At 39.1% G+C, this 25,304-nt stretch overlaps 1 protein-coding gene across 5 annotated transcripts in view; it reads left to right on the top strand.

Moving 5' to 3' along the window:
- Positions 1 to 22,697, top strand: part of fat3a (FAT atypical cadherin 3a) — a 182,592-nt gene extending 159,895 nt beyond the window's left edge. For 2 of the 5 annotated variants that reach the window (XM_086260681.1, XM_086260679.1), the window contains 8 exons: positions 1,600 to 1,833; positions 3,437 to 3,683; positions 6,242 to 6,395; positions 7,088 to 7,800; positions 8,115 to 8,228; positions 9,399 to 9,458; positions 9,860 to 9,895; positions 16,820 to 22,697. In XM_086260681.1, the coding sequence (XP_086116807.1) occupies positions 1,600 to 1,833; positions 3,437 to 3,683; positions 6,242 to 6,395; positions 7,088 to 7,800; positions 8,115 to 8,228; positions 9,399 to 9,458; positions 9,860 to 9,895; positions 16,820 to 17,442 (2,181 nt within the window). In that variant the 3' untranslated portion in view covers positions 17,443 to 22,697. The remainder of the gene's footprint in view (positions 1 to 1,599; positions 1,834 to 3,436; positions 3,684 to 6,241; positions 6,396 to 7,087; positions 7,801 to 8,114; positions 8,229 to 9,398; positions 9,459 to 9,859; positions 9,896 to 16,819) is intronic. The other 3 variants (XM_086260683.1, XM_086260682.1, XM_086260680.1) reach the window with 2 other exon arrangements.
- Positions 22,698 to 25,304: the final 2,607 nt, after the last annotated feature.

The raw sequence follows: 25,304 nt of genomic DNA, 5'->3' as shown, positions 1-25,304 counted from the left end.
CATGTGATGTGAGGTAACATAAAAAATCTCAGCCAATAGCAAAGGCAGAGAAAGAGAGGAAATTATGATTAACCAATGAAATGATAACTTTCAAATGAATCAACTCTTTCATTCTCATTGGCTTGCACTTCTGTCAGCAGTGAAGTCAATGAGTTACCATGGTGATGGCCTTCAGTGTGTGTCTGTGTCTGGCATTTGGGCCCGTCTCTGTGAAGGGCTTGACACTCTTCTCACAAAGAATCTAGTAGGCTCTTAATAGTAGGTTTGCATTTTGCAACTTTGATTCCAAGTTATTATACAGAAACTGTCACCCTTGTTTAATGATAATAAGCCACTCCATTAAATATAGTGTGTTACCTTCAGTTTTACCTTCAAAAAAGAATATTCACATGTTGCATTAATCAATACTACCTTATTATTATGAGATTACTACTTCTCGTCACTATGTATACAACCCATCCAATCCACACATGCAAAGTCAAACCATAGATGTTCACAAATTTAGTTTGTGTAATAATGAGAAACTACACAGGGAAGGAGTATTGAATAGATGAAAAAAGGGAGGTGCTAAAATGCATGGAAGGTCATGACAGTAGCTGAAATCTATCAATAACTGGAAAACAATCCTGCCACTTAGTGCAAATTAATATCAGTAGCTTCAGTCCTCATTGATGGCCTATAAAAGTAGTGCCTCATTACCAAGGTTTCACACAAAGAGCATCTAATGTTGAGTAAAACCAATGAGCTCTCTTAAGACCTTTGCCACGTTATTGTTGGAAAACATACTGATGGAATTGATTACAGCAGAATTTCTAAACAAGGCCATACACTTTATAGGCCTAAACTTTAAATGAAGGGCATTTAAAGTTTGCTGAACAAAATTTAGGCAAGCCTGTGAAATACTGGGAGGATTTCACAGTCTGGTCCAATGAAACCAAAATGGCACTCTTTGAATGCCTTAATACACACTAGGCCATAATACACACAAGGTCAAAAGGCACTGCACATCAATCAAAAGCACCATATCAACATTAAAGTTTGGAGGTGTTAATATCATGTTATGGGGCTGTTTTTTAGCAAACAGTACTGGCACTCTTCAAATAATTGAAGAAAGGATGAATGGAAAAATGTATAGGGATATTCTTAATTTAAAAACATTTACTGCCATGTACCAGGATGACAATGGTAGACGCTTCAGTAAGACAATGATCCCAAACACACGGCCAAAGAAACTCAAAATTGGTTTCAGAGAAAGAAAACAAAGCTGCTAGAATGGCCCGGCCAATTATCTGGCCTGAATCCAACTGAAAATCTATGGAAAGACCTAAAGCTTGTGCTCATAGTAAGAGCGTTTAGGATTTGAAGACCATTTGTGTGGAAGGATGGACCAAAATCACACCTGAGCAATGCATGCGATTAGTTTCTCACGATACAGGAGGCATCTTGAAGCTGTCATCACCAACATCTATGTTTTTTCTTACAGTTAAATTTTTTGCAGAATGTTTTTTTTTATGTAACACTACATTTATGTGCTTTGATGTTTCAAAGACTGTGTGTGTGTGTGTGTGTGTGTGTGTGTGTGTGTGTGTCTCCATGCAGTTGGAGGATGGGAAGCTGTGGTTCCAGTTGGCTTGTGGCCTTGGTGGAAATGATGACAGCCCTGACATGCTGGGCATCTCGGGTCGTCGTATCAATGATGGGAGCTGGCACACAATGGCACTTGAACTGAATCGCAACTTCAGCAGCTTGGCACTTGATGACAGCTATGTTGAACGACGCCGTGGACCATCATTTGTACAGAGACTACCTACAACTATCTTCTTTGGAGCACTGGTCAGTTCATGAGTACCTAGGGTTAATAACTGCCTACAGGAGTTATTAACAGCTTTTTCATACTTCATCTCCTTTACACCAGACATGTTGACCAAGGGCAGATGGCAAACGGAAACTCATCCCTTACAATGTTAAATCACTGAACCTCGTTTACCTGTTAATGCTAGCTGTGTTTCACAGATAGTAACTGATCTGAAGACAGTAAAAACCACAGACCTCTAGCAGCTTGCTTCACAGTCAGGTCTTCCCTCTATTTACCAACAAAAATAAGTGGTTTATCCTTAAAGAACAAGCTGCTACCCTCTGAGCTTGTCATTGTTGACAGGGCATAGACATGGCCTCAGAAGAACCAACAATCAGACAACCCCCTACGAGCAAGCACTTTGGTGAGAGTGGGAAGGAAAAACTCCCTTTAAACAGGAAGAAGGCTGTAAGTCTAGCAGGATAGACACAGACATGAGTCCACTGCAGTAACCTGTCGTAAAGCTGTTACTCTACTTTGATGAGCTTTGAAAACTGAGTGAAAATGTTGAAGTAAACCATGGCTCTAGTGGTGATCAGTTAGCTATTTTACAACTGTTCGAAGGTTGGAGATTGGCCTATAATTAGCTAAGACAGCTTGGTCAAGTGATAGCTTGATATCATCTGTGAAAATCTGAGACTATTTTTTAGTAACTACATGAATGTTCAATCACTCACAATTATTTTATCTGAACTGATCACTAAGTTAAAAAGACTGAAATTTGAGATAGAAAATCTGAGTGAGTGCCATTTGGACAATAGATAACAACACATAAAACTGGCTTTTGAGTTTTCCAGCAGTGGTAGACAAGGCTAAGCGTGAGGCTTTTCAATGAATTAAAACTCTGTCTGGGTCTTTGGTTGATTAATAAACTGGATACCTTTCAATCCCCATTCTCAGCCTGTGGACTCTAACAGTTAGTTTGCTTGGGGGTCTTGATTCTAACATAACCTTAACCAGATTTCTGTAAGGCAAAGTAAATGAATTGATGATCAGTTATTAATTCATGTACTAACAGGGACTTAGAAGAGAGATGTAATGTTTAATAATCCACATTGCACTGTTTTACTCTTTGGTGAAGCTGTGCATATTATATTATTCATCCTTTGTGGTTTTTATGTTATGTTTAAATCGGTTTTTGCTGATTTTTGGTTCGCTTTTGTTGGTTTGGAAACAAAGTTTGTGGATGTGGATGTGGTTTTGGGGGGATAACAGGAAGTTGAAGCTGAAACTCTGGATAGTCACATTTGTGTGGTTTAAGAACATTGGCCAGATTTCTAGAAATGAGCATCAGGTCCAAAGTGGGATGGTCTCTCCTAACCACACCAGGTTTTTCCCAGAAGGTTTTTCAATTATCTATAATCAATACACATATAAAAACAAATTAGTATATACCTGATTTTTAGTTTTTAAATAGTTCAGGCGTTTCATCTCGTGTAATTTGGGTAATTCTTGAAAACAGGATAATTTTAAAAATAAATACATTTTATTTTTACAAGCTTTACTATGTAGGCTGACAGGAGTACCTGCAGACTATGTCAAGCATTTTAACTCAAAATTCCTAACCCTTGTTGTTCTTAGGTGCAGCCCCCAAACTCTCGTAGCCTCATGGAATTCCAGAAGGACCCCCGGGTGCTTTATGGATTCCAAGGTTGCCTGGACTCTGTAATGCTGAACAACAATGAGCTCCCATTGCAGAACAAACGTTCGCAGTATGCAGAGGTGGTGGGACTGACAGAGCTGAAACTGGGTTGCATTCTCTACCCTGATGCATGTCTGCAGCAGCCATGTCACAACGGAGCTACTTGTACAAGTCTACCTGCTGGTGGTGAGTCATAGAAAATAAATGAAACAGCACAGTCACCTCAGAAAACACAAGGCTGCAGAGGTCTTTCATGACATCTCAATCTTTCAATGAGTATACATTGAAAGATTAAGGTATTAGTTTCCTTACTACTCTTACCCCTGGATGCATCAACCGCTGAGTGTGTGATTGCACATATAATGAAGCACTGAATGATTGTGTGTGTGTGTGTGTGTGTGTGTGTGTGTGTGTGTGTGTGTGCGCGCGTGTGCGTGTGCGTGCGTGTGTGCGTGCGCTGTAGTGTAAAAGTGCTTCTCGAAGTAGTATGACTAAAAATATAAATCCCAATCCATTTCACCAAAGCTGTGTGCATTAACCATTTTTCTTAAAACTAATCTGATAATGTTTTGATGTATAAAGTAGATAAGTCTATTTTTTTAAAGTTCATTCGAAAGGTTATGATTCTCTGAAATGTATTGTGTATACATATTATATTTTCCACTATTTTGTGTGCATTTGCAAGGCCTGTCTGAAGTTATTAGCAGTATTACATGGCATTTGTGCATGTGTATACTCACCTAAATTCCCAAAATGTGTGTATGTGTTTCGAAACCCAGATGAAAATTAGACTGGTATAAATCATTTACACACTACAAACTACATTACACCCATTCACACACATTCATACAGGACTTTATTTTATCTACTACACTGGGAGCTTTCTGATCAATTTATTGGTCCATTTAGTGCAAGACACATTCGCAGATTCACAAACATACTTATAAAGCTGTTTTATTCTTTCTAACACACACACACCACTCTGCCATGTATGGATTAGATGAAATAGGATTTAGTGTATTACCCCAGGACAAAAACCACAGACTTTTAGGTTAGTCTACCACCTGAGGGTAGAAGCTCCTCTTGAACCTCTCTGTTCTTGCCCGGATGGTGCAGAACCTACTGCCTGATTGCAGAAGTTGGAACATTTTATTGCTGGGGTTGAACAGGTCCTTCAATATGTGAGCTGCTCTGGACAAGCATCTCCTGGTGTAAATGTCCTGTAGGGAGGGGAGAGCAGTCCTGCAGCAACGTTATGTTGTACAGATCACTCTCTGAGGAGCTTTTATGTCCTTGACACAGCTGTTCCATACCAGGACGTGATGTTCTGTGTGAGGATTCTCTCCACAGTGCCTAGAAAGTCCTGAGGATCCCTGGAGAAACCCTGAACTTCCTCAGTTGTTGTAGGTGGTACAGGCGCTGCCAAGCCTTTTTGGACAAGACCTGAATGTGGGCAGACCATGTCAGATCTGAGGAGATGTGGACACCAAGGTACTTGAAGGACTGTACCCTCTCCACTGGAACTCCATTGATGATAATGGGCTTGTAGTCTCTGTTGTTGGAGTTGGCGCCCAACACCACTGTGTCATCAGCAAACGTCACAATGGTATTGGAGCCTTGAGTGGCCATAAAGTCTGAAGTGTAGAGGGAGTAGAGCAGTGGCGAGAGTACACACACTTGTGGCGCTCTTGTGTTGATGGTGATGCCGTCGGAGACGCACCTGCCCACCCTCACCACCTGAGTTCTGCCAGTGAGGAAGTTAAACACCCATGCACACAGACGGCTGTTGAGTCCTAGATCCCTCAGCTTTGTGAACAGTCTGCCGGGCACTATTGTGTTAAAGTGAAGTGTAATCAACAAACAGCAGTCTCACATAGTTACCCTGTTTCTTGTTCATGTGGCTAAGGGTGGTGTGCAGGAAGTCAGTGCAACTGTCCGGTAGTCATTCCGGCATGAGGGCTTGTTGTTCTTGGCCACAGGGATGATGGTTGATCTCTTGAAGCATGTTGTTTTTGCTCTGCAACAAGGGTCCCTGGTCCCGTTTAGAGTGTGTTTTCTTCCCATGTTTGCATGAGTTTTCTGCATTAACTCTGCTCACTCCCACCATTTAAGTACGTACTACATCAATGTTGCGTAGCTAGGCCCAGGATGCTTTTACCAAATTGTTTTCAACCCAAGTAGTTCACTCCCCTATGAAATCAGGGTTAATAAATATTAGATATATTTATTCAGCTTTAGGTAAGAAATATTCCACTTGGTGGTATATTTTCCCTTTTGGGAGTGGGGCTATCCCCTGGGTCTGTTTTTTCTGCATATTTGTGAAGATGTGTACAAGTCACGTCTTCTATAGTACTGGATCTACACCCCCCCCCCCACACACACACACACACACACTTGTCCTATTTACTTGTATAATATGTGTGTATATATAAATAAATTATGTATTATTTTAAATAATCTAAGTATATAGAGGGATTAGAGGGTTTGCAATAAAATGAAAGCCAGGAGGGGAGAGTGAGGCAGAGGACCAATATACATGACTGCAGGGCAGTCTGAGCAATAATGTGGCTCCCCACCTCCATCGAAGCCAGCCCCCAGCACCTTTAATGAGTCCTGTAGTGCTCAATCTAAAAATGATATTATTTTAGGTCAAAATTGTGTGTGTGTTTGTATAGAAGTGAGTGCTGTACATTAAAAGAAGTGATCTGTTCTTAATGAAGTCTTACACTTTGTCTGTCTCCCAGGGTTCTCATGCAGTTGTAAACCCCAGTACACTGGGGGGCACTGTGAGATGGAGATAACAGCATGTGTTCCCAACCCGTGTCATAACGGCGGTGTGTGTAAGCCCATTGGCAATGCATTTCTTTGCAGCTGCAGGAGAGGCTTCAGGGGCCTGACGTAAGTCTGAGTGAAAACACACAAACCTGGCATGCACCATTCTGAACAGTTGAGTCACTCTGTACAAATGTCATTCTTACACCCGTTAGCAATGTCTCTTCATTCAGATCCTAGTGTAGCAGAGGTCTATTGCTGCTCACTGAACAGTCACATTAACAATATGATGAAAAAAAAAAGGTTGTTTACAAATGATCAAATCCAACAGTTATCAGACAAACATAAAACATTTAGTGCATTATCTTTCATTTGGTTATTAAGTGTAACTCTGCTCACAGCGTAGAGATTAGGGTGACCACAGATTAGAAAGTGGTCACCTGGTGTCTACAATTTAGGACAATTTTGTTTTTGGAAAATTTCAAAGTTTGGAAAGTTGTTCAAATACTATATCTTTGAGAACTGATGAGTCTGTAGTTTTCAAAGCAATTTTTTTTCCTACATAAATGTTTCCCTTTTCATATATTTTAATTATAGGTGAAATGACTCTTCTTTTTTTTTCTTTCTCTTTTTAACACATTCTTCTCTCTGATTTTATTAGAAGATAAATGACACTATAATATGTTGATGGTTACAAACATCAGAGAAAGGTATTAATGTGAGGCTACATATGGATACATACTTGTGCAGTTTTTTCTTTATTGACAGGCTTTTCACACTGGTCTCTTCCATTCTATTTCCATCCTTTTATCCTGCAGTTGTGAGGAAGATGTGAACGAATGTGACCGCAGGAATCCAGAGGGGGAGTGTGAGAATGGTGGCACCTGCATTAACACTCACGGCTCCTTCTACTGTAACTGCACGGCAGGCTTTGTGGGTCAGCGCTGTGGCCTGAGGCCTGTTGTTGTCCCCGACATGCAGGCTGGTCATGCTGTGGTTGGTAGGGAGGAGCTTATTGGCATTGCTGTCGTACTTTTTGTCATCATCACCCTCATCATCCTCTTCATTGCATTCCGCAAGAAGGTCTTCCAGAAAAACTACTCGCGGAACAATCTATCTCTGGTGCAGGACCCAGCCACTGCAGCACTCCTTAACAAGGCCAATGGTGTTCAGTTTAAGACCTTACACTGCACCTCAGGAGACCCTCTCAACCTGTACTCAGAGCCAGGTATGGAGTCTGCCATGTTGGGAGGGGGTGGGATGATGGGACCTCCACAGGTCCCTGTGAGACCCATGGCATACACGCCCTGTTTCCAAGGAGACCCACGTTCCACGCTAGAGAAGATGGCAGATGGACGCAGTGTGGAACATACAGAGATGAGTACCTTTCACCCTGAGTCACCAAGGATCCTTTCAGGAACCACTAGGAGAGGGGTGGTGGTGTGCAGCGTGGCCCCCAACCTTCCACCAGTCTCACCATGTCGCTCAGACTGTGACTCCATATGCAAGAGCCCATGGGATAATGATGAGTGTGAGTGAATTTTATACAATTTGTCTCCTAGTTAGAATAAGTCACTCTTGGTTTACTGAGGCATTGCAGTGTTTACTATGCAGGTTTATTCATGAATTATAGAAGCTTTGTACTAACATTAAATTGTATTTTGCTGCTCAGTCAACAATCCCAGATGTTTGTTTTTTTTAATGCAGGCTGTAGGACAGGTACACTATCAGTTACAACTGGAGCCACTGAAGGCACTACCTAAATATGATGTCTTGATAAATGTTTTTGCACAACATACACAGAGTTGTGCTTGCTTTACAATCTTCCCTGACTTTTTCCTACAGGTAAGGTGGGCGACATGGCAGAAGAAGTAACATGTTTCTCAGGAAGCAACAAAGGCAGTAACTCAGAGGTCCAGTCACTGAGCTCCTTTCAGTCTGATTCTTGTGATGACAATGGTAAGACACACCCATTAGAAAAGTGCTTCATGATTCTTTGAATACTCTAGTTTGCTTTTGTTTAACTTTTGGTTGCAACAGGAGTTGCTTTCTTCTTTTTATTCGTTTTGCTCACCATTATCCATGCAAAACCAGCCCGTCACATTTGGGTTTCACCTGTGGGACAAAATGCTTTTGAAATATTTGTGAATATTCTTATACGAAACAAATAAAACCAATAATAATCAGATAAAAATACCGAAAGACACTGTCAGCGTGGGTAGCAGTGGATAGAGAGGGCAATGATGGGTATATGTCAGAGTACAAGACAGGAGATGAGAGGAGAATGAAAAAAAAAAAGGATAATATTTTGTCACTGAAACTTAAACCGTCATCTGCATTGTCCCATAAAATGAAAATGTAATATGTCTTTTTTTATATGGCTGTTCATTGTTTCTTTCAAACGAGAATGTTTCCAAGTATACAGAATTTTAAATGGGAGGTGACATCGTATGGTGACCCGCTGCTGAGTGTAGGAATTCGTGGGATAGATATTCCAAGATATAAAAAGTGGTGAGACAGATCATTCACAGACAAGCTAAGGCGTTTTGGTGGCTTTCCAAACTTTTATTGGTAGTTGTGGCTTTTGTGAAGGAGTTGTGTATTTTGCTTTTGTGTTGTTGTTTTTTTTGTTTGTTTTTTTACAGACAGATTCCTCTGAGTAAATTTTTAATTTTACTTCACAGAATGGTAATTCTTCAGAAATGCTAGTTACATTGTTTAAAATCATCAGTTAATTAACTGGAATTTTTTTCCCCAGTTGTACAAATTATTTTGCCATTTTCTTTCCTGTGCTTGCCAAAGACAGGTGTTAACACACCTGCTCTTTATCTGGCAAAACTGGCAAGAAGCAGAAGAATGTTAGTTTTATAATGTCTTGTTCCTACATGACTTTCTTTGCTTTTATAAATTTTCTTTGTCTGGCAGTGTGTCTTTTTCTTCCCAACATTAAAACAGCAGGTAATCAGGTGAGGTAGTCCTCTGCAGAGATCAGAGAAAGTAGTGGGCAGCCATAATTAATTACTCGGTCATGAGGACACACTTGACCGACAACAGGATGAGCATTTTCAAATCTGAATGCCTATATTTCAGATATATGTTATATATCTGCTCCTTTTCTCTCTCTGCAAGCCTCCATAGTGACCGTCATTCGACTGGTAAATGATGCAGTCGACACAATCGAAAGTGAAGGTACCATGTCTTATCAACTTTGTGTCTCTCCTCTCACTCTCCCATTCTTTGCTAATTTCAATCTTGTAAGTGACGTATTTCACTAAAAGAGGTGTCTTAAGCTATAAGTTGAATGTCCTCTTGCTATGTGGAGCATACTTTATCTTTCATTAACAGACACTCCTACCTACTGTAATTAGATCAGTTTATTGAGTTTATTGTGACTTATTAAGCTGAAGGTTGTCAGGGTTTCATTCCAACTGGTCAGCAGTAGATGACTGCACTAATGGGATACTAGTCCCTACTGCACTATTTTATAGCAAGTTAATCAGGATAGAATTAAATTCCTGCATATAGCTGCCCTTAAATGGCACAGTGCTGGCCATTAACTTTTGTGTCTTGTTGTTTTCTGCATCTGACAGTGTCAGATATGGACCAAGGTCAAACCTTCAATAGAGGTGACTTCCAGCCCACCGACCCCCACCTTTCTTTTACCACACCCTGTCTCTTCATCTTTTCATTTATCTACCTGCAGCAAGTAGACAAAATAAAATGTTCTCAATAAAATCAGCTTAAATAGCATTGTATCAAAACTGGCATGGTATGGGTCATATTAGAATACATGCAATTTACCAGCATATCAGCAAATATATGAACGATATAAGTCTTGCATTAACACAAATCTTGTGGGAGTGGTCAGTTTTGACATTGCCACAGGGAGGAGCGGCCAGCTAAAGGTAGACAGTGGGTCCTAAGATTGTTGGCAAGATGGAGAGTGATGTTGATAATAAAATTAAGGCTGGATATTTTGAAACTAACAAAAAGAGTGGATAATCAGATATATGGAAGAGCTTTAAAATTGCTTAAAAGAAAAACAGGCACAAATCTAGCACTTCCTGTGCCAGAGACAAAACAGCAGTATTCTAGTACACATTGAATCAAGCAAGAGACACAGACAGTCTAAGTAAGAATGATGTGGCGGTTTGTAGTTTGTGGCTCAACTACAGGGGGCTGGTGGAGGAGTGGGTTTAGAATGTGGTGTCAGGGGAGGCTGACCAACACAGCTGATCTCCATCGTCATGCTTCCCCTATTTGAGTAGGATGCTGGGACCACACGAGAAAGCTGTGTGGTGTGTGCTAAAGTAACAGCACCTGCTATTTGGAACCCAACTAACAGGTGTACATTGCAAGTACACCTTGCCATGCATTCTGGGATGCAGTAGGTCGCCATAGATGTGCGAAGTTCAGTATGGGCTAGCAGCTACCTGTGAAGTGAAGATAAATGTTTCCAATAGTGTGAAATACAGCACCTTCTTTCTGTACTTTGATTGTTCCTGCCCTCAGATACATCTGGCTGCCTAAATGTTCGCACATGATTTGTATTATTGCAGTATTGTGATATTTGCACACTTGTTTCATAGATTGGGTTTTTAACTAATTTGTGGCTTCAGTTTATATCTGTATTTGTGATTCAAAACTGAGATATTTATATTTATTTATTGTGTTCTTGTTCTACTAAAATAAGTTGTGGTATATCAATAAATTAATTGGTGTGGGGGGGAGTTCAGGATAAAAGCAGCTGGAGTAGGCAGTAATGGTCAGAAATTTAACTGGAGTGATATTTAAAACAAATTAAATACTTCAGTGCAGGTTTTTTTATATATGGGTGGGAATTTAACACGTTAATTGCGATTAATTAATTTGAAAAAAATAAAATGTTAAAAAAATAATGCATTTAATCGCACTTTGCATTCCAAGCAAAGGGGGGCTTTTGTCAATTTCCTGGTATACCGATTACACTGATGCACACATCAGAGCTACAAAAATGGAAGAATCAGAAGAAAGTGCGTTGGTAGGACTGGTCAGAGGCACATTTCTTTTCAAAAGACTACCCGAGGGAAGCCTTGATAAAAGCATGTTTTTGTGCAAACTGTGCAAAAAGGAGTTTGCATACCACTGAAGTAGGGCTGGGCGATATGACCCAAAATTCATATCTCGATATTTTTTAGCTGGATGGCGATATAAGATATATATCTCGATTTTTTTTTTTAAGCCATAAAGTAAGAATAAAAAGAGAGTTCTTAGTCAAAGCTGTGTCCCAGATGTCACACAGGCACTTTTATTAACATACAGCACAGATGTACATGAAAAATTACTCAAAATTAAATTATGAGCATTCATTAAATAATCATGCTCCATAAATAAAAGAAAACAAGGTTGTTTTTGTGCTAAACAAAGAGCTCACAATTGTGCAGTCAAAATATAAACTAAAAGACGCTGAGCGTAATAACAAAGACAGATTTCACAGCTGCTCTGTTCCCAAGTTTTGCTGTGTGACTGACAGCCTGGAGTTTGAAATCCGCTTCATAACCACGTCTCTTACAGGTGCCATTTATGGTCCTTATACACACACAGTACGGTAATATTACGTTGATGCACAGTACGTATCACTCCGCGAAGCTCCTCGGTAGCCGTAATGCGCCGACAATCTATCAAGCGGTGCAGCTCCGTAGCTGACCAAAGTCGTACTCAAACATTTTGACAGATTGCTGAGCGGCGTGTACCACATAAAATCGGTTCGCGGCCATCAAGCACAACCAGAATTCATACATAAGGCGCGCTATCAACTTTTGAGAGAATGAAAGGATTTTAGGGTTAGCGCTGTTAGCTCGTTAGCGCGGTTAGCTCGTTAGCACGTTGACGCCGTCCAGCCCCACGCATGGGGCGATGCGCAGTAACTCGTTAACGGAGATTTGCCGTGTCCGTCTTGTCGCTGCCTGCACGTGAAGCGATGGGGGAGGAGGGGGAGTTGTCTTCAGTGAAGGCGAGGCGGAGTAACGTTGCGTAGAGACAAAAGTGGACGAAAGAGAGGCAAACTTGCGGCTCCACAACTATAATTATAACGTAACATAGACTATATCGATATAAAGGATATTGTCACATCTTATATCTCGTATAAAAATATATCGATATGTTTTAAAAACTCGATATATCGCCCAGCTCTACACTGAAGCACTTACAGCGAGCGCAGAAACTGTCAGAACTGTTAGCATTAGGAGTCCCAGTTCGAGTACCAACAAACTTGATGAAATGACTGGCTTCAGGACTAAAATTAGTAAGTCAACATCGGACAAACTTACAAATTCTCTTGCAAAATGGATTGCTCTGGACTGTTCCTGGCCCAGTGCATCATTGCCTACCTGATGTTTTTGTTCCAAGGTCGTTGGACTCCTCTCGTTTGTTTTCGTCAGGCACGATACTCATGCACCTCCATTGCGTCCATGGGCTCCACTCACAGCCAGTGTTCAGTTGTGTTGTGATGAAGGATAAACCAGGAGTGAGAATCGAGAGCTCTTGTGTCGTCTTTGCCTCCACAGTCTCACTGGGCTAACCAGGTAGACACAGGGCCCATGGCAATATTACTCTGTTTGTGCTGCGGGACCAGATCCTTGGGGTGGACCAATTTTTCTCTCACTGAAAATGCTATGTCAAGATGAACAGAATCAATTTTGGGGGGATTGTCTTAGCTGGATGATTTAGCATGCATCAATTAGATTTTGGATTGATTCTATTTCTTGCATTTTGGAAAATGAAGTTTCACACGCTATTAATGCTCTTATTTTTATTTATCTATTTACTGCATAACAACATAGATTTTGATGATTGGATTTGTCATAAAAATGCTTTGTGGCAGGCAGAGCAGGGCCCAAATGCAGGACTTTGAAGACAGGGAATGAACATAAAATTAGCTTTATTGCTTTATTTCTTTGTGTGACAATAACTAGAACTAATATGGTCAGAGTGATATAAAGATGAAGCAAGATTAATTTCTTAGCTTGCTAACTAATTAACCCTGTAATGGCTGTGACGGGCTGTTCTGTGTTTTACCCTCCAAAAGTTGGACGTACTATAGTGACGTCGCCCGTTGGTTTCTGAAGTTCAGTTTGAATCCTGTAAAAGTGTTTCCACCATTGCCCTTGTTGTGGAAATTTTAACAATAACCTGCAACACACCCAGTGAGCTTCATTTGAAGCAGGTTTAATAAACACATTGCAATGTGGAGAGAGCATCCCAGTGAAACACTAGGATCATCTTTGAATTGTGGCCACCGCCCTTACATCTTATATACAGACACAGACAAAGAACGCAAACTCTTATATGTTGGCCCCTCTCAGGGGGGCTATACCTTCTCCCTCACAGAGAGAATTATGACCTTGTTTTCTGCTTGGCCATCGCCTAAGGATTTACATCCCTGAAAAGGAGAAGGAGTCCCACTATCTGTTTAACGTCTCCCATTACAATGGCCTCGCTGTGTTAACATTCCACATGCATGCAAACTGGTGACAGGAGTGCTCTTACTATAGTAAAGTGAGAAAGTGATATTACAAAACTAATGTGATATGATTAAATACGTGATTAATACATGAGAAAAGAAATCTGCCTCCACACCGTCTTGGTAAGAAGGGATGAGTCTGACTGTAAAACTGGTTGCTCACTGGCTAAGACGCTATCACTGCAAGGTTGTTAGCCAATGAGTCAGAAAGGATGTACATGAATTGAATAGTCATCTTGTTTGAATCATGGCATGACCAAGATTTACAAAATAGATTTAAGTTTTTGTTTTTGAATTTATGCAGAATGAATTTTTTTGTGTGAGTGGTCATTGAACACATTCTCCTCTGAATTAGTAATATTTACTTAAGACTGTCTTTTGGCAGTACTCTGCGATACTCCAACTTTTTTTCTTGATCAATACCTAGTAACGTTTCTCTGTTGGTAAAGTACCAACTGAGTTTGAATACTTTTAACTTATAAAGGCAGCAAATGTGGGGGAGAGCAGTGTGTCTGATGAATCACCATGAATTTAAAAATTCTGAACACATTTTAATGACCACTAAATCCCTGGAATTTTTATTTTCCACAACAACTGATGAACACAGCAAAACCCACCTTTCAGCCTTTTGTCTATATTAAAACTGGGTTTTTTGGAAACCTAGTTTTTATATGTATGTAAATGTGTCTGTCTCAAAAGCATTTGGGTTAGCCTCTGTTTTTTAAATATGCTGTAGGCTATAAATAAAATACATGCAACAGTCAACACAAAAAGGTTCAGACATTTTTCATAGTGCATATTTGAGGTGTATTTTTTCATTTACAACAAATATTTTTTTACACAATTAAGTGAGCTACATACTCATACAGGATACACCTTTGCAGTCTTCTCTCTCCTCTGTCTTCCAGATACATTTTATTATTTCTAAAAGGTGGACTGAGATTGATTTCCAGGTCACAGGAGGAGTATGGAAGACAGAAGAGATGAGAATGCACAAAAACAACAGTAGTGAGAAAAAACGGTTTCCTTTTGTTTTTATCTGATTGTCAGTTTGCATATTCCTTTTGTTGTTTCACCTTTTTGAATTCTGGAATTCTTTTAATTTTTGGATCAGCCAATAAAACATTTTTTTATCGTTCACTTTGCCTGCCTCAGCACTTCTCCATTTGGGAATAACAAGAATAACACTTCTCTCCAGTGTTATGCTTGACTGCCCTTTTCGAAACAGTTTCCAGTGACAACTTTATATACCATCAGCACATTTGTGGAGGAACATTGACATAAAAGAAGCTTTCCCAATAGTTATTTTTATGGTGTATCTATCAGGTGTATAGTCAGGGACAGACCTCATAAATGGTCTGCATTAAAATTAAAAACGAAATCAGAAACAAATGGTTCTTACTGAAATTATTTTGTCTACCTGCTGTATCTTTGTACCCCTATAGCCCTATAGTTTGTCAGTGGTAAATTCCTCATCTCCTTCTCTGGTCAAAGCTTTGTATAGATAAGTTATTCCACAGCTTGTCTTGTGCTGCGCTAAATAGGCCACGGTGGTGACCACTCTACTTTCCACCCTACTGTGCCAGTTCTTGTGTTATTAAGTTTTCCCATTAAGTTTTGTTTGTATTCTGTTTTTATGCATGGAAATCTTTTTTTGTGTTTCACTGGCATTTTTAAACTCATTTTAAATGAAATCTGAATTCAGTTTTCAGAGTCATTAGTCAATTATTCGTTCAGTAAGCCAAACTTAAGTGATAAGAATGAATATTTATGCTATGCCAGAGGACTACAGATACCATGGGAAAGCGTATTCAAGACGATGTATTGAAGTGAGACAGGAAGTTTCTCTTAATCCAAAGAAATTCCATTCCATTAAAACAATTAACCAGTCTAGGTAAGTATATGTCTTGCTGTGATTTCAGGTATGAAAGCTGACCTTAAGATCAAACAATCCACTGGACATACATAGTAAATGGAAGTGTATGCCATGGAAATTGTGACAGTGGTTGGACAAGCAAATATTTAGTCCTTTTTGAAACACCGTAACATAATTTAAATTTGTTTTTATTTTAAGAGCCAGTTCACACAAAGCCTACATTATAGAAAAACCCAGTGATCCCCAGTGGACAAGACAGCTATTTGACCAGTTCTGACCTTTCTGACCTTGCCACTGACTGACAGGAAAGCAAAGAACAAGCACAGAGAAAGAATAGAAACAACATAATAATAAGCATGTGGTAGATTGGTGGGGCAAGTAAATGCTTATTAGAAACGTGCAGCTTAAGAGCTGGAATAGGGCTTAATACTTTTGGGAAGAGAGAGCACCAGGTTAATGACATACTGTAGTGGCAAATAATCTTTTTTTAGTAATTTATTCTACAAATCTGCCCCATAAATCATAATTAGAGCTACTTGTCTACTAACTAATAGTTTGATTCAGCTCAATCTTCAGCTCCTCCATGTAAACGTTTCCTTGGGCAAGATACCGAACCCCAATTCCATCCATCAGAATGTGTGTATGTTTGTGTTTGTCCAAATGTGTACTGAAAATCCCCCAAACTAAAACGATTTCCATGGAATATACTTAGTCTCATTATAGATGGATAGAGAGAGAGAAGGAGATTTTTAAATGACTTCCTTGCAGATAATTTACAAGATATTTTATAATGCTCTAACTGAACTGAATGGATTTCTACTGTTTTGTTTTTGTTATTATTGTTTGTTTTGTCATTTTATTTATTTCTTTGGGGGAAGGACTGCATGGCTTGTATGCTGCCAATTCTTCAAGAAGTTGAGCATGCTGTCACATTTGTAACACCAATCTGCAAAGTGCATGCCACACCTAACAGGTTTTTTGTATAGACTATGTCTTGTCCTATTCCTGAATTTCAACACTTCCATGTAGTGTTGATGTTACCACGCCCATCTGGGGCTTACTGAAGGCATGTTTCCATGCTCCAATTCCACATTGGAGTGTTTGCTCTTAAATGAATTTTTATCATTTTTACAGTTCAGATTATTGCTAACCATTTCCCCTTCTACCGTCTAGCATATCACTGGGATACATCAGACTGGATGCCAAGCCCGAGGCTCTCAGACATTGAAGAGGTGCCAGGCTACGAGGCAAGTCATGGAAACGAAGTAGCAGGCTCGACCCCTTGCCTTAGCGAAAGTACTCGAGAACTGGAGTCAGATTACTATCTAGGGGGCTATGACATCGACAGTGACTATCTCCCTCCCCACGAAGAAGAGTTCCTTAATCAAGACCAACTGCCACCTCCACTGCCCACAGGTGAGGATTATACTGAGCCCTATGCACCATTTTCTACCAATACACCACTTTCCAAGGAGAGCACACTGAGCACAAGGCATCAGCATGCCAGACCATATTTCCACCCTAGCCAGTACCTACCTCCCCATCAAATACCCACTGGGGAGGCGCCAAATGAAGTTTTTAGCTCTTCAGTGAGTGGGCGAACACCAGGAAATGGGGACACTGATGACTCTGTGTCCCGAAGTATCCGACTGTCCGTTGGTGCATCATCAGCCTCAGACATGTCAACCCCCTGTGGGCTGGATGACTCTGAACATGGCAGTGACTTTGACAGTATGGATGAGCTTCATCGAGGGGTGACCATCATCACGGACTCACAGCAACAGACTGAGGTGTGATTAGCTATACAGCACAAGAGTACCAACCAGTGGGAGCATAGCAGTTGTGCAGATAGAAGATGCAAAGGATTCTGTTATGACTGGGCAAGGTAAACTTCTTCAGCAGTACTAGGTACTGCTACAACTATATACATTAACAGTAATTTTTAAAAATAAAAAATCACCATTTCACCTCACTGAACTGTGACCAACAGAATAACAATATTAACTGGATTGTCAGTTCTAACCCCACTGTGTAGACCAGTTAGGAATGATTTTCCTACTGTAATAGGAATTTACTTGGAATATGAAAAGAATGGGATAGAGAATGTGAACATGAAAGAATGATTATGGACGTGGTAGACAGATTTAAAACAAACAAAACTAAAGGGACAATGATTTAAGTGACACATTTGTATGTTTTTTTTGGTCCTTCGCAGAAGCCCATCGGACAATTTTTTTTCTATTTAAAACAATAAAATAAAATTTAAAAAAATGTACATTTTCCTCCATGCTTTGTAAACTTTGTAGTGTGCTGAACTGTACAGACTGTAAAGTATTTTGACCTCACTGGTGAAAAGTATGAAAACATACTTTAAAAGCCATTTTTGTTTCAATGTAAAATGTGCCCATCCACACCTCACCTGTATGCTCCCTGCTCCAAATCTTTAAAAGACAATTACATTTCAAACTTTCTCTTTCCTTAGCTTGAAAATTAAATTTTTCATGATTTTTTTTTAAAATTCTGTTGTGTGGATGCCAAAAGCTGCTGTAGTTGTTAATGTATGATAAAATCTATTATAATAAATTGTACTAAAAATTGATATTGAAATGTTATGCATACATAAGATAAAGAATTTATGTTCAATTTTTAAATAGAATGGGTATCCTGGGATTGATATTTAATTTTCACCCAGTATTGTTTTATTATAAGGATAACATGCTTACCACCTTCACTGACTATTGTGCTCTGTTCATAGTTATGGTCATCTTGTGTTTTATAATTTCATTAGTTTTATACACATTTATATAACCTCTGCCTTCGGTTCCCTCAAGTACTTTCAGGTCAGTTCAATTTTGAGGTACTCATACATTTAATTGAGAAATGGAGGAGAATATGTTCCTACATCTTTAGAACTGGTTTGGATCAAAGGTGCTGAGAAAAAATATTCCACGCACCTCTGCTTTCTTTAATTTTGTGTGAAACACATTCTAAATTCTATCCTCATGCTAAGATGTACATTCAGATTAAATATAAAATAAAACAAATGCAACCTGAGTAAACACAAAATATAAACTTTTGACTTTTAACCTCATCAAATATCTTAAAGAAATTAAATTTTGCACAATTATTTTTTTCGTTTTTTTTTTTTTGGTTTTTTTTTAAACTGTGAACATATCTTGATGATATCTTATGGGGTTTTTTTGTTGTTGTTGTTTGTTTAGGTTTTTTTGTACAACTATTTTGGGGCCGCAATGTTAATGGTATAGGCAAAAATTGGTCTTTGTTATGAAAATAGTTCTCACATCCATAATGTGTCCTACAAATCCTTTAATATTTTACCAGGATGCCCTCGTGTGTGGAGGATTAGTCGTCTTCTACATTTGAAGTGTAGCTACAGTCTAGTCTCTGAGTCTGTATCTGGGCCATCCCAGTGCATTTTATAATGCTTCTCAGACAAATAAATTTTCTTACTCATCTCTTTTAGAATCCCAAGTCTGGTTCTGATGAAACCCTGTGTTTCTGAAAGTGGTCTGTGTAGGTGATTGAACATAGGTGGCAGTAATTGGTTATGAATGTGTCTACTTCTACAGCATCCAATCAATGCAAATACAAAAAAGCAATCAGTGTTTTTTAGTCATAACTGAAGGCTAAATACTGCTTCACATAGGGTCAATTGGTAGGTTTTACATTACATAATTGCTGCCGCACATACAAATGTCATTCCAGTTTACTTGTCTTACTCAGGTTTTCTTGCTAGAATTTTTTCAAGATGTAGCACAACAGAACCAAGCAACCAAAACAGAACCAAGAAGGGAGTCAAGACTATCATGCAACACTAGTTTGATTCATTCACTATAAAGGTAGGTCACATTTAGGGATGGGTATCGTTTAGGTTTTATCCGATACCGGTGCTTAAACGGTGCTCGAACCGGTGCTTAAAGAATGGAGAACACAAACTTTGTCCAAAAACCTCTCATGTTCAGCTGGGGTTTTTTTGTAAAAATATAACAATGTTAGCCTTTTCTGCAGCTATGTGGCATGGTATCACTCTTGGCTGGAAGCAGTGCTTAATCAATGGAAAAAACACAAACTTTGTCCAAAAACCTCTCATGTTTAACTGTTTTCCACTTTTTCTTTGGTCATTTTAGCCTTTTTGGCCAGGGTGAAGGGAGTATCTGCCATTAAACAAGAAGACAGCCGCATGTAGCTATGATGATGTTTGCTAGTTCACCTTACCTGCATTAATGTAATAACGTGGTTAGCCTACTCAACGTAAATTACACACTAACAACATTAAGCTACTCATGCAGAGAAGAACAGCTGCTGCATCATCATCATCCTCATCATTTCTGCTACACTGGCAGGGCTAGGGGCCAGGACTCTATTCTTCGGGGTTTTGGGGGATGTTGCTCCGGGTCCGATAACTGGCAACCCACCCGACGTGCACGGTGTGAGGTCTCGCAGCAAGCTATCAAATACGGCGCATTTCTCGGCTTTTAAAAAAAACGCTATGCGTCGCCAGCTGTTTAATCGGATTCTTGGTGTTACCTCCTTTGACAGTATCACAGTATCAGCTTAAAGCACTTGTTGCTGCTGAGTTTGCATATTTTGCTGTGAAGTACAGCCAGACTTTTGACCGCTTCGCCTTGGGCATTTTTAATCTGTAGCTCTGCTCTAACAGAACGTACGTACCTGGCCCCGCCTACTATCCTCGGAAACGTAAAATGATTGGCTAGAAGTGTATCACAGCTCAGGAAAAAAAAGCACCGAAATAAAGCACCGAAATGTGCGCTGCTTTTCGGTCTGGTTACTACCGTTTATGTCAGAACCGGTGCCATCATGGCACCGGACACCGGTACCCATCCCTAGTCACATTAGTTGAATGCTTACTTTTCTACTCAACCTGAGGGCTTTATACAGCATTACTCATTCACCCATTCATACAAGCATCTTCTTTCTATGCTTTTTCTACTTTTTCTGTCTAACATCCACATGTATTAATGCTCTGATGGATGCATTCAAGAGCAATTTGGGGTTATTAAAATAAAAATGGAGTGGTGAACCTTCCAACAAGTTGCCAGCCTACCAAAATCGGTCCAAGTTTTCTCCATTTGTTGATAATGAATCTCACTGTTATTCCCTTTTAACCCTTTACAGACTGATGCCAATGCCTTTGTTTTTCATCTTTTCTAGAGCTTCTTTCTGGCATGATGTTTTGCTTCATGATACCATTTATCATACTTCACTTTATCAGACACATTCTATTTAAGTGACTTCTTTATTCAAGAGGTCTGGCAGTGGGGTGGCTGTAGCTCAGGTGGTAGAGCAGGTCATCTACTGGTCGGAAGGTTGGTGGTTCGATTCCTGGCTTCCCCTGCATGCCAAATATCTTTGGGCAAGATACTAACCCCAAATTGCTCTCCGATGCGTCCATCGGCGTATGAATGTGTGTGAATGTTAGCTATAAAGCACTTGGAAAAATGTACTGGTGTTAATGGGTGAATGCACAAGTTGTGTAAAGTGCTTTGAGTGCTCAGATGAGTAGAAAAGCGCTATATAAGAACCAGTCCATTTACCATTTAATCAGGCTTTGCCGTGGCTAGTGAAACTGAACTCAGCTTTCCAATTCATATGGTTTGTCAAAGTTAATAAATGGTTCAAAAAGGAGTAATTACTTTTTCACACAGGGCTGTCCCAGTTTGGATATTGTTTTCTCTCAAAGTCATCATTTAAAAATTACATTTTGTATTTACTCAGGTTATCTTTGTCTAAATTTAAAATTTAGTGGCTGGGATTGACTCCAGCCCCACTGGAACCCTGATACGGAAGAGCACAGATGGATGGATGGATGGATGGATGGAAGGATCTTAAACATGTAAATGTGACAAATATGCAAAAAAAAAAATCAGAAGGGAAAAAATACTTTTTCGCAACACTTTTTGAGCACACCTATTTTCCTATTTCGCTGTTCAGAGATTTCACAGGATTCCTCAAAGTTCAACAGGTGCCTGTCTCTGCAAGAACCATTCAGCTCAGCAGTCTCACAGACCCACTTGAAAATGGTCACCATTGTCCCATTTAAAGTGTATATGACATCCCATGTAAAGTTTCACACAAGATTCCCTAAGCTCCCTAAGCTTCCCGAGTTGTTTTGCACTGAATGGAACTGGAGCTTCGTCATCTCGTCTCTCTATATACTGAACTGTATATAGCAGAGATGACAATAAAGTTTACTTTGACCATCTTTTTCTCTTATTTAACAAACACTGGTCAATCTGCGATCCTTCTGACGATATATGTCAAATTTAACCCATAAATTCAATGTAGAATGATTTGCAAAGTATATATAATAAAAGTATGAATGTATGTTTAAAAGTGGCTTATTCACTAAAGCCTTAGTCAGTAAGGCTAAAAAAGTGCCATATAAATGTCAGTCTATTAGTAGTACTTCCAACATTCTTGAAAAATAATGGCAGATTATTATATAGTAAAAATTAGTCTTGCATTTGCCTGTATAATAGTTTCGAAATAGTTTCTAAATGCAGTGCCATATGCTGAAGTTTTACTATAATAAAAGACATAACCTGTCCTGTTAAAACCTTTAAAAAATTGAGCTGAACAATGCAACTGGCATTATACTGTGAGTCTGAATTTTATTCCCACCTTCATCTGGTTTTTTCTTCATTCTGTTTAATTTTTTTTGAGAGTACCTATATACCAGCTTCAGGGAGTAGACATGTTTTAAGGCATTGCAACTGTTATTTTGTAGTACCTTCACCATATCTAAAGAGACAAGTTAGATCCTTATCCAGGTTTACTATATCCTCAAAAATATTTGGCTGCTTCATTTCACCAGTGTACTGTACTATTGTGTGTCTGATCCTGTAAACCAGGCAGCCCCTTTCCTTTGTAAAAGATGCAAATGTGTTTTGAAATTTGTACAGTGTACAGAGCTAGACAAAATTCTGCCTAGATGAACTGCATTTGTGTTTATCATGTGCTATTTGGATGGATGTGGAGAGTTTAAAATTTCAGTTAACTCCATTCCACATCTGTGTGGTCAGTGCTATTTTTACTCTTTAACCACTACCTTTAAGATCCACATGAATGCAAAATCAAATTTAATAGGTTTTGGACAGTATTCTGTTTATTCCATTCCAACATATGTTCTTGCTTTTGATAAAAGATGTTTATGGTAATGCACTTTTTGTACATTTTAATTAAATTCTGATATTGTTTTCAGGTTGTCTGGTGGTGGTAGTGGGGTGGGGGTTCCCCCCAAAACAGGCACTTAAAAATCTGCCACCAATCTACAGAAATTATGTACAATAAGTAAAAGAAGTGTATTTTTAAAGAGTCTTTTTAAAACTCAGTTCAGAAAATACAATATTATTTTGCACCATTTCAGCTGTCCTCAATGCTAAAATAAATCCTTACAACACTGTTTACACTTTATCATGTTAAGTACACACAACTAGCATATGCTACTACTTCATAAAGTATCATTCATGTCCTGCTGTTATCCAGAAAGCTTAATGGTAGCCTAAATAATGATACAATGATCTTCAATAGTATATTTAATAATAATAATCCTTATAATTAACATAATTATATATTATAATTATGATAATCATAAGTATGAACTTCAGGAGAATGACAAAATTCATGGTAAAATTATTGAGAATGGCATGAAATTATGTACCTCAATCTCACAAATGGTTAATTGGGCCCATGCCAAGACCAATTTTTGTTACGTGCTAGGACCAATCCTGTTTACGTTATACATGCTTCCCCTAGGCAGTAATGTTAGAAGGGATAGGATACATTTTCAGATGATACCCAACTTTATCTATCCATGAAGGCAGATAGAACTAGTTGAACTGCAGGAATGTCTTAAAGACCGAAAGACCTGGATGACCTTTAATTTTCTGCTTCTAAATTGAGTTAAAAGTGAGGTTACTATGCTCAGCCCTAGAATCTTATACATATGGTGTTTAACCAAATGCTTATTCTGATTTAGTAGTCTGTCATCTGTAGTCTGTTTTTTAACATAACTACTGTATATAATTCACCAGCACCATCTGAAGTAAACACATACACTACCGGTCAAAGGCTTTAGAATTTAGATTTTTTTTCAAGTTATTTATTGCAGTGGTGAACTGCCAGAGGTTTAAAAAAAAAAAAGAGAAGAAAGGTAAGGTTACTCAAAACTTTCATATAATGTACATTTCAAGATTTTTCCAAGAAGGCCTTCTTAAAGGAACACAAAATGGGTTAACAATTTAAAGCTGTTCTGGAGCAATGGGGGTTGATCACACCTTGAAAGCTGGTGCTACTAATTCCTACAGGTGTTTCAACTTTTGTGTATTACCTAAAACCCCCTTTGTCTGCATCAAAGCAGTGTTGGAACGCACATATCCTTCATGAGCATCAGTTGAACAGTGTTGTACTGCAGAAAGTAGAAAATGGGGAGAAAAAAGCAATTAACAATGGAAGAGAGACAGACCATCATAACATAAAATGTAGGTCTTTCCTACAGAGAAATTGCAAAGAAAGGTGTCAGTGAGTAGAGTTTCCTTCACTATCAAAAGGGCCTCAGAAACTGGGGCAAACTCTGAGAAACTTGTCCTGTCATTCAATTGTGGCTTTGGGTCTGCCAGAGTCTGTCTGTCAGAGTTAACAGCTTGTATGATGGGCTCCCCACATAACAACAGCATCAAGCACAGCTTAACAACGGTTGCAGTTTCAAGTCTCAGTTTCAAGTTTGAAGAGAAGACTTTAAGCTGCAGGTTTGACAGGATGAGTTACAGCATGAAAGCCACTGCAAAGTCATCAGAATAAGACAAAGAGGCTTGCCTGGGCCATGAAGACTGGAAGAAGGTGTTATGGACTGCTGAATCAAAATTTGAAATCTTTGGTTCATTACACAGGGTCTTTGTACGCTGTTGAATAGGCGAAAGGATGTTTCCACAGTGTGTGGCATGTCAAACATGGAGGAGGAAGTGTGATGGTCTGGGGCTGTTTTGCTGGATTCAGGGTCGGACGCACCCTGAACCAAAACAGCTACCACAGCGCCATTCAATATTCTCTGGTATGTAGGGGTCCATCCTACAGCAAGATAATGACCCAAAATATAAGTCCAACCTATGCCAGAACTACCTCAGGAAAAAAGAACAAGATGGTAAGCTTGAAAACATGGAGTGACCAGCACAGTCTCCAGACTTAAACCCCATCAAGCTGGTTTTGGAACAGGACAGAAAAGGGAAAGCAAAGCAAGTGCAAAACTTACAGATAGGGGAAGAACTTTCTGAAGAATATTTGATTTTTGTTATAGAAAGAATGCCACAGGTTCAGCTGTTATATCTTCCAAAGGTGGCTACTTTAAAATGAAAGGATAGTACAAATAAGTACCTGGAGTTGAGGAATCATGACTTTATAGACCAAAATGTATTCTAAACTTTTGACTCATCACAATGCAATGAGACATTAAACTACATAATTTTCAATAAAAAACTGGAAGAACTGGGTGTTCTAAAACTTTTGACCGATAGTGTATATTTAATATACAGTCCCAATCAAAAGTTTAAGACCACTTGATAAATGGCAAAAAAAAAAAGAACCAAAAAACCCCAAACATATTTGGCATGGTTGGATCTTA

Source organism: Aulonocara sp. 'chitande type north' Nkhata Bay, linkage group LG14 (assembly GCF_057382095.1).
Source record: "Aulonocara sp. 'chitande type north' Nkhata Bay isolate Kocher_YH1m ecotype deep benthic linkage group LG14, A_spYH_male_GT1.1, whole genome shotgun sequence".
In the NCBI taxonomy this organism is placed as follows: domain Eukaryota; kingdom Metazoa; phylum Chordata; class Actinopteri; order Cichliformes; family Cichlidae; genus Aulonocara; species Aulonocara sp. 'chitande type north' Nkhata Bay.
The sequence above is the reverse complement of the archived record's forward strand: the minus strand, read 5'-3'. Positions and strand labels throughout refer to the sequence as shown.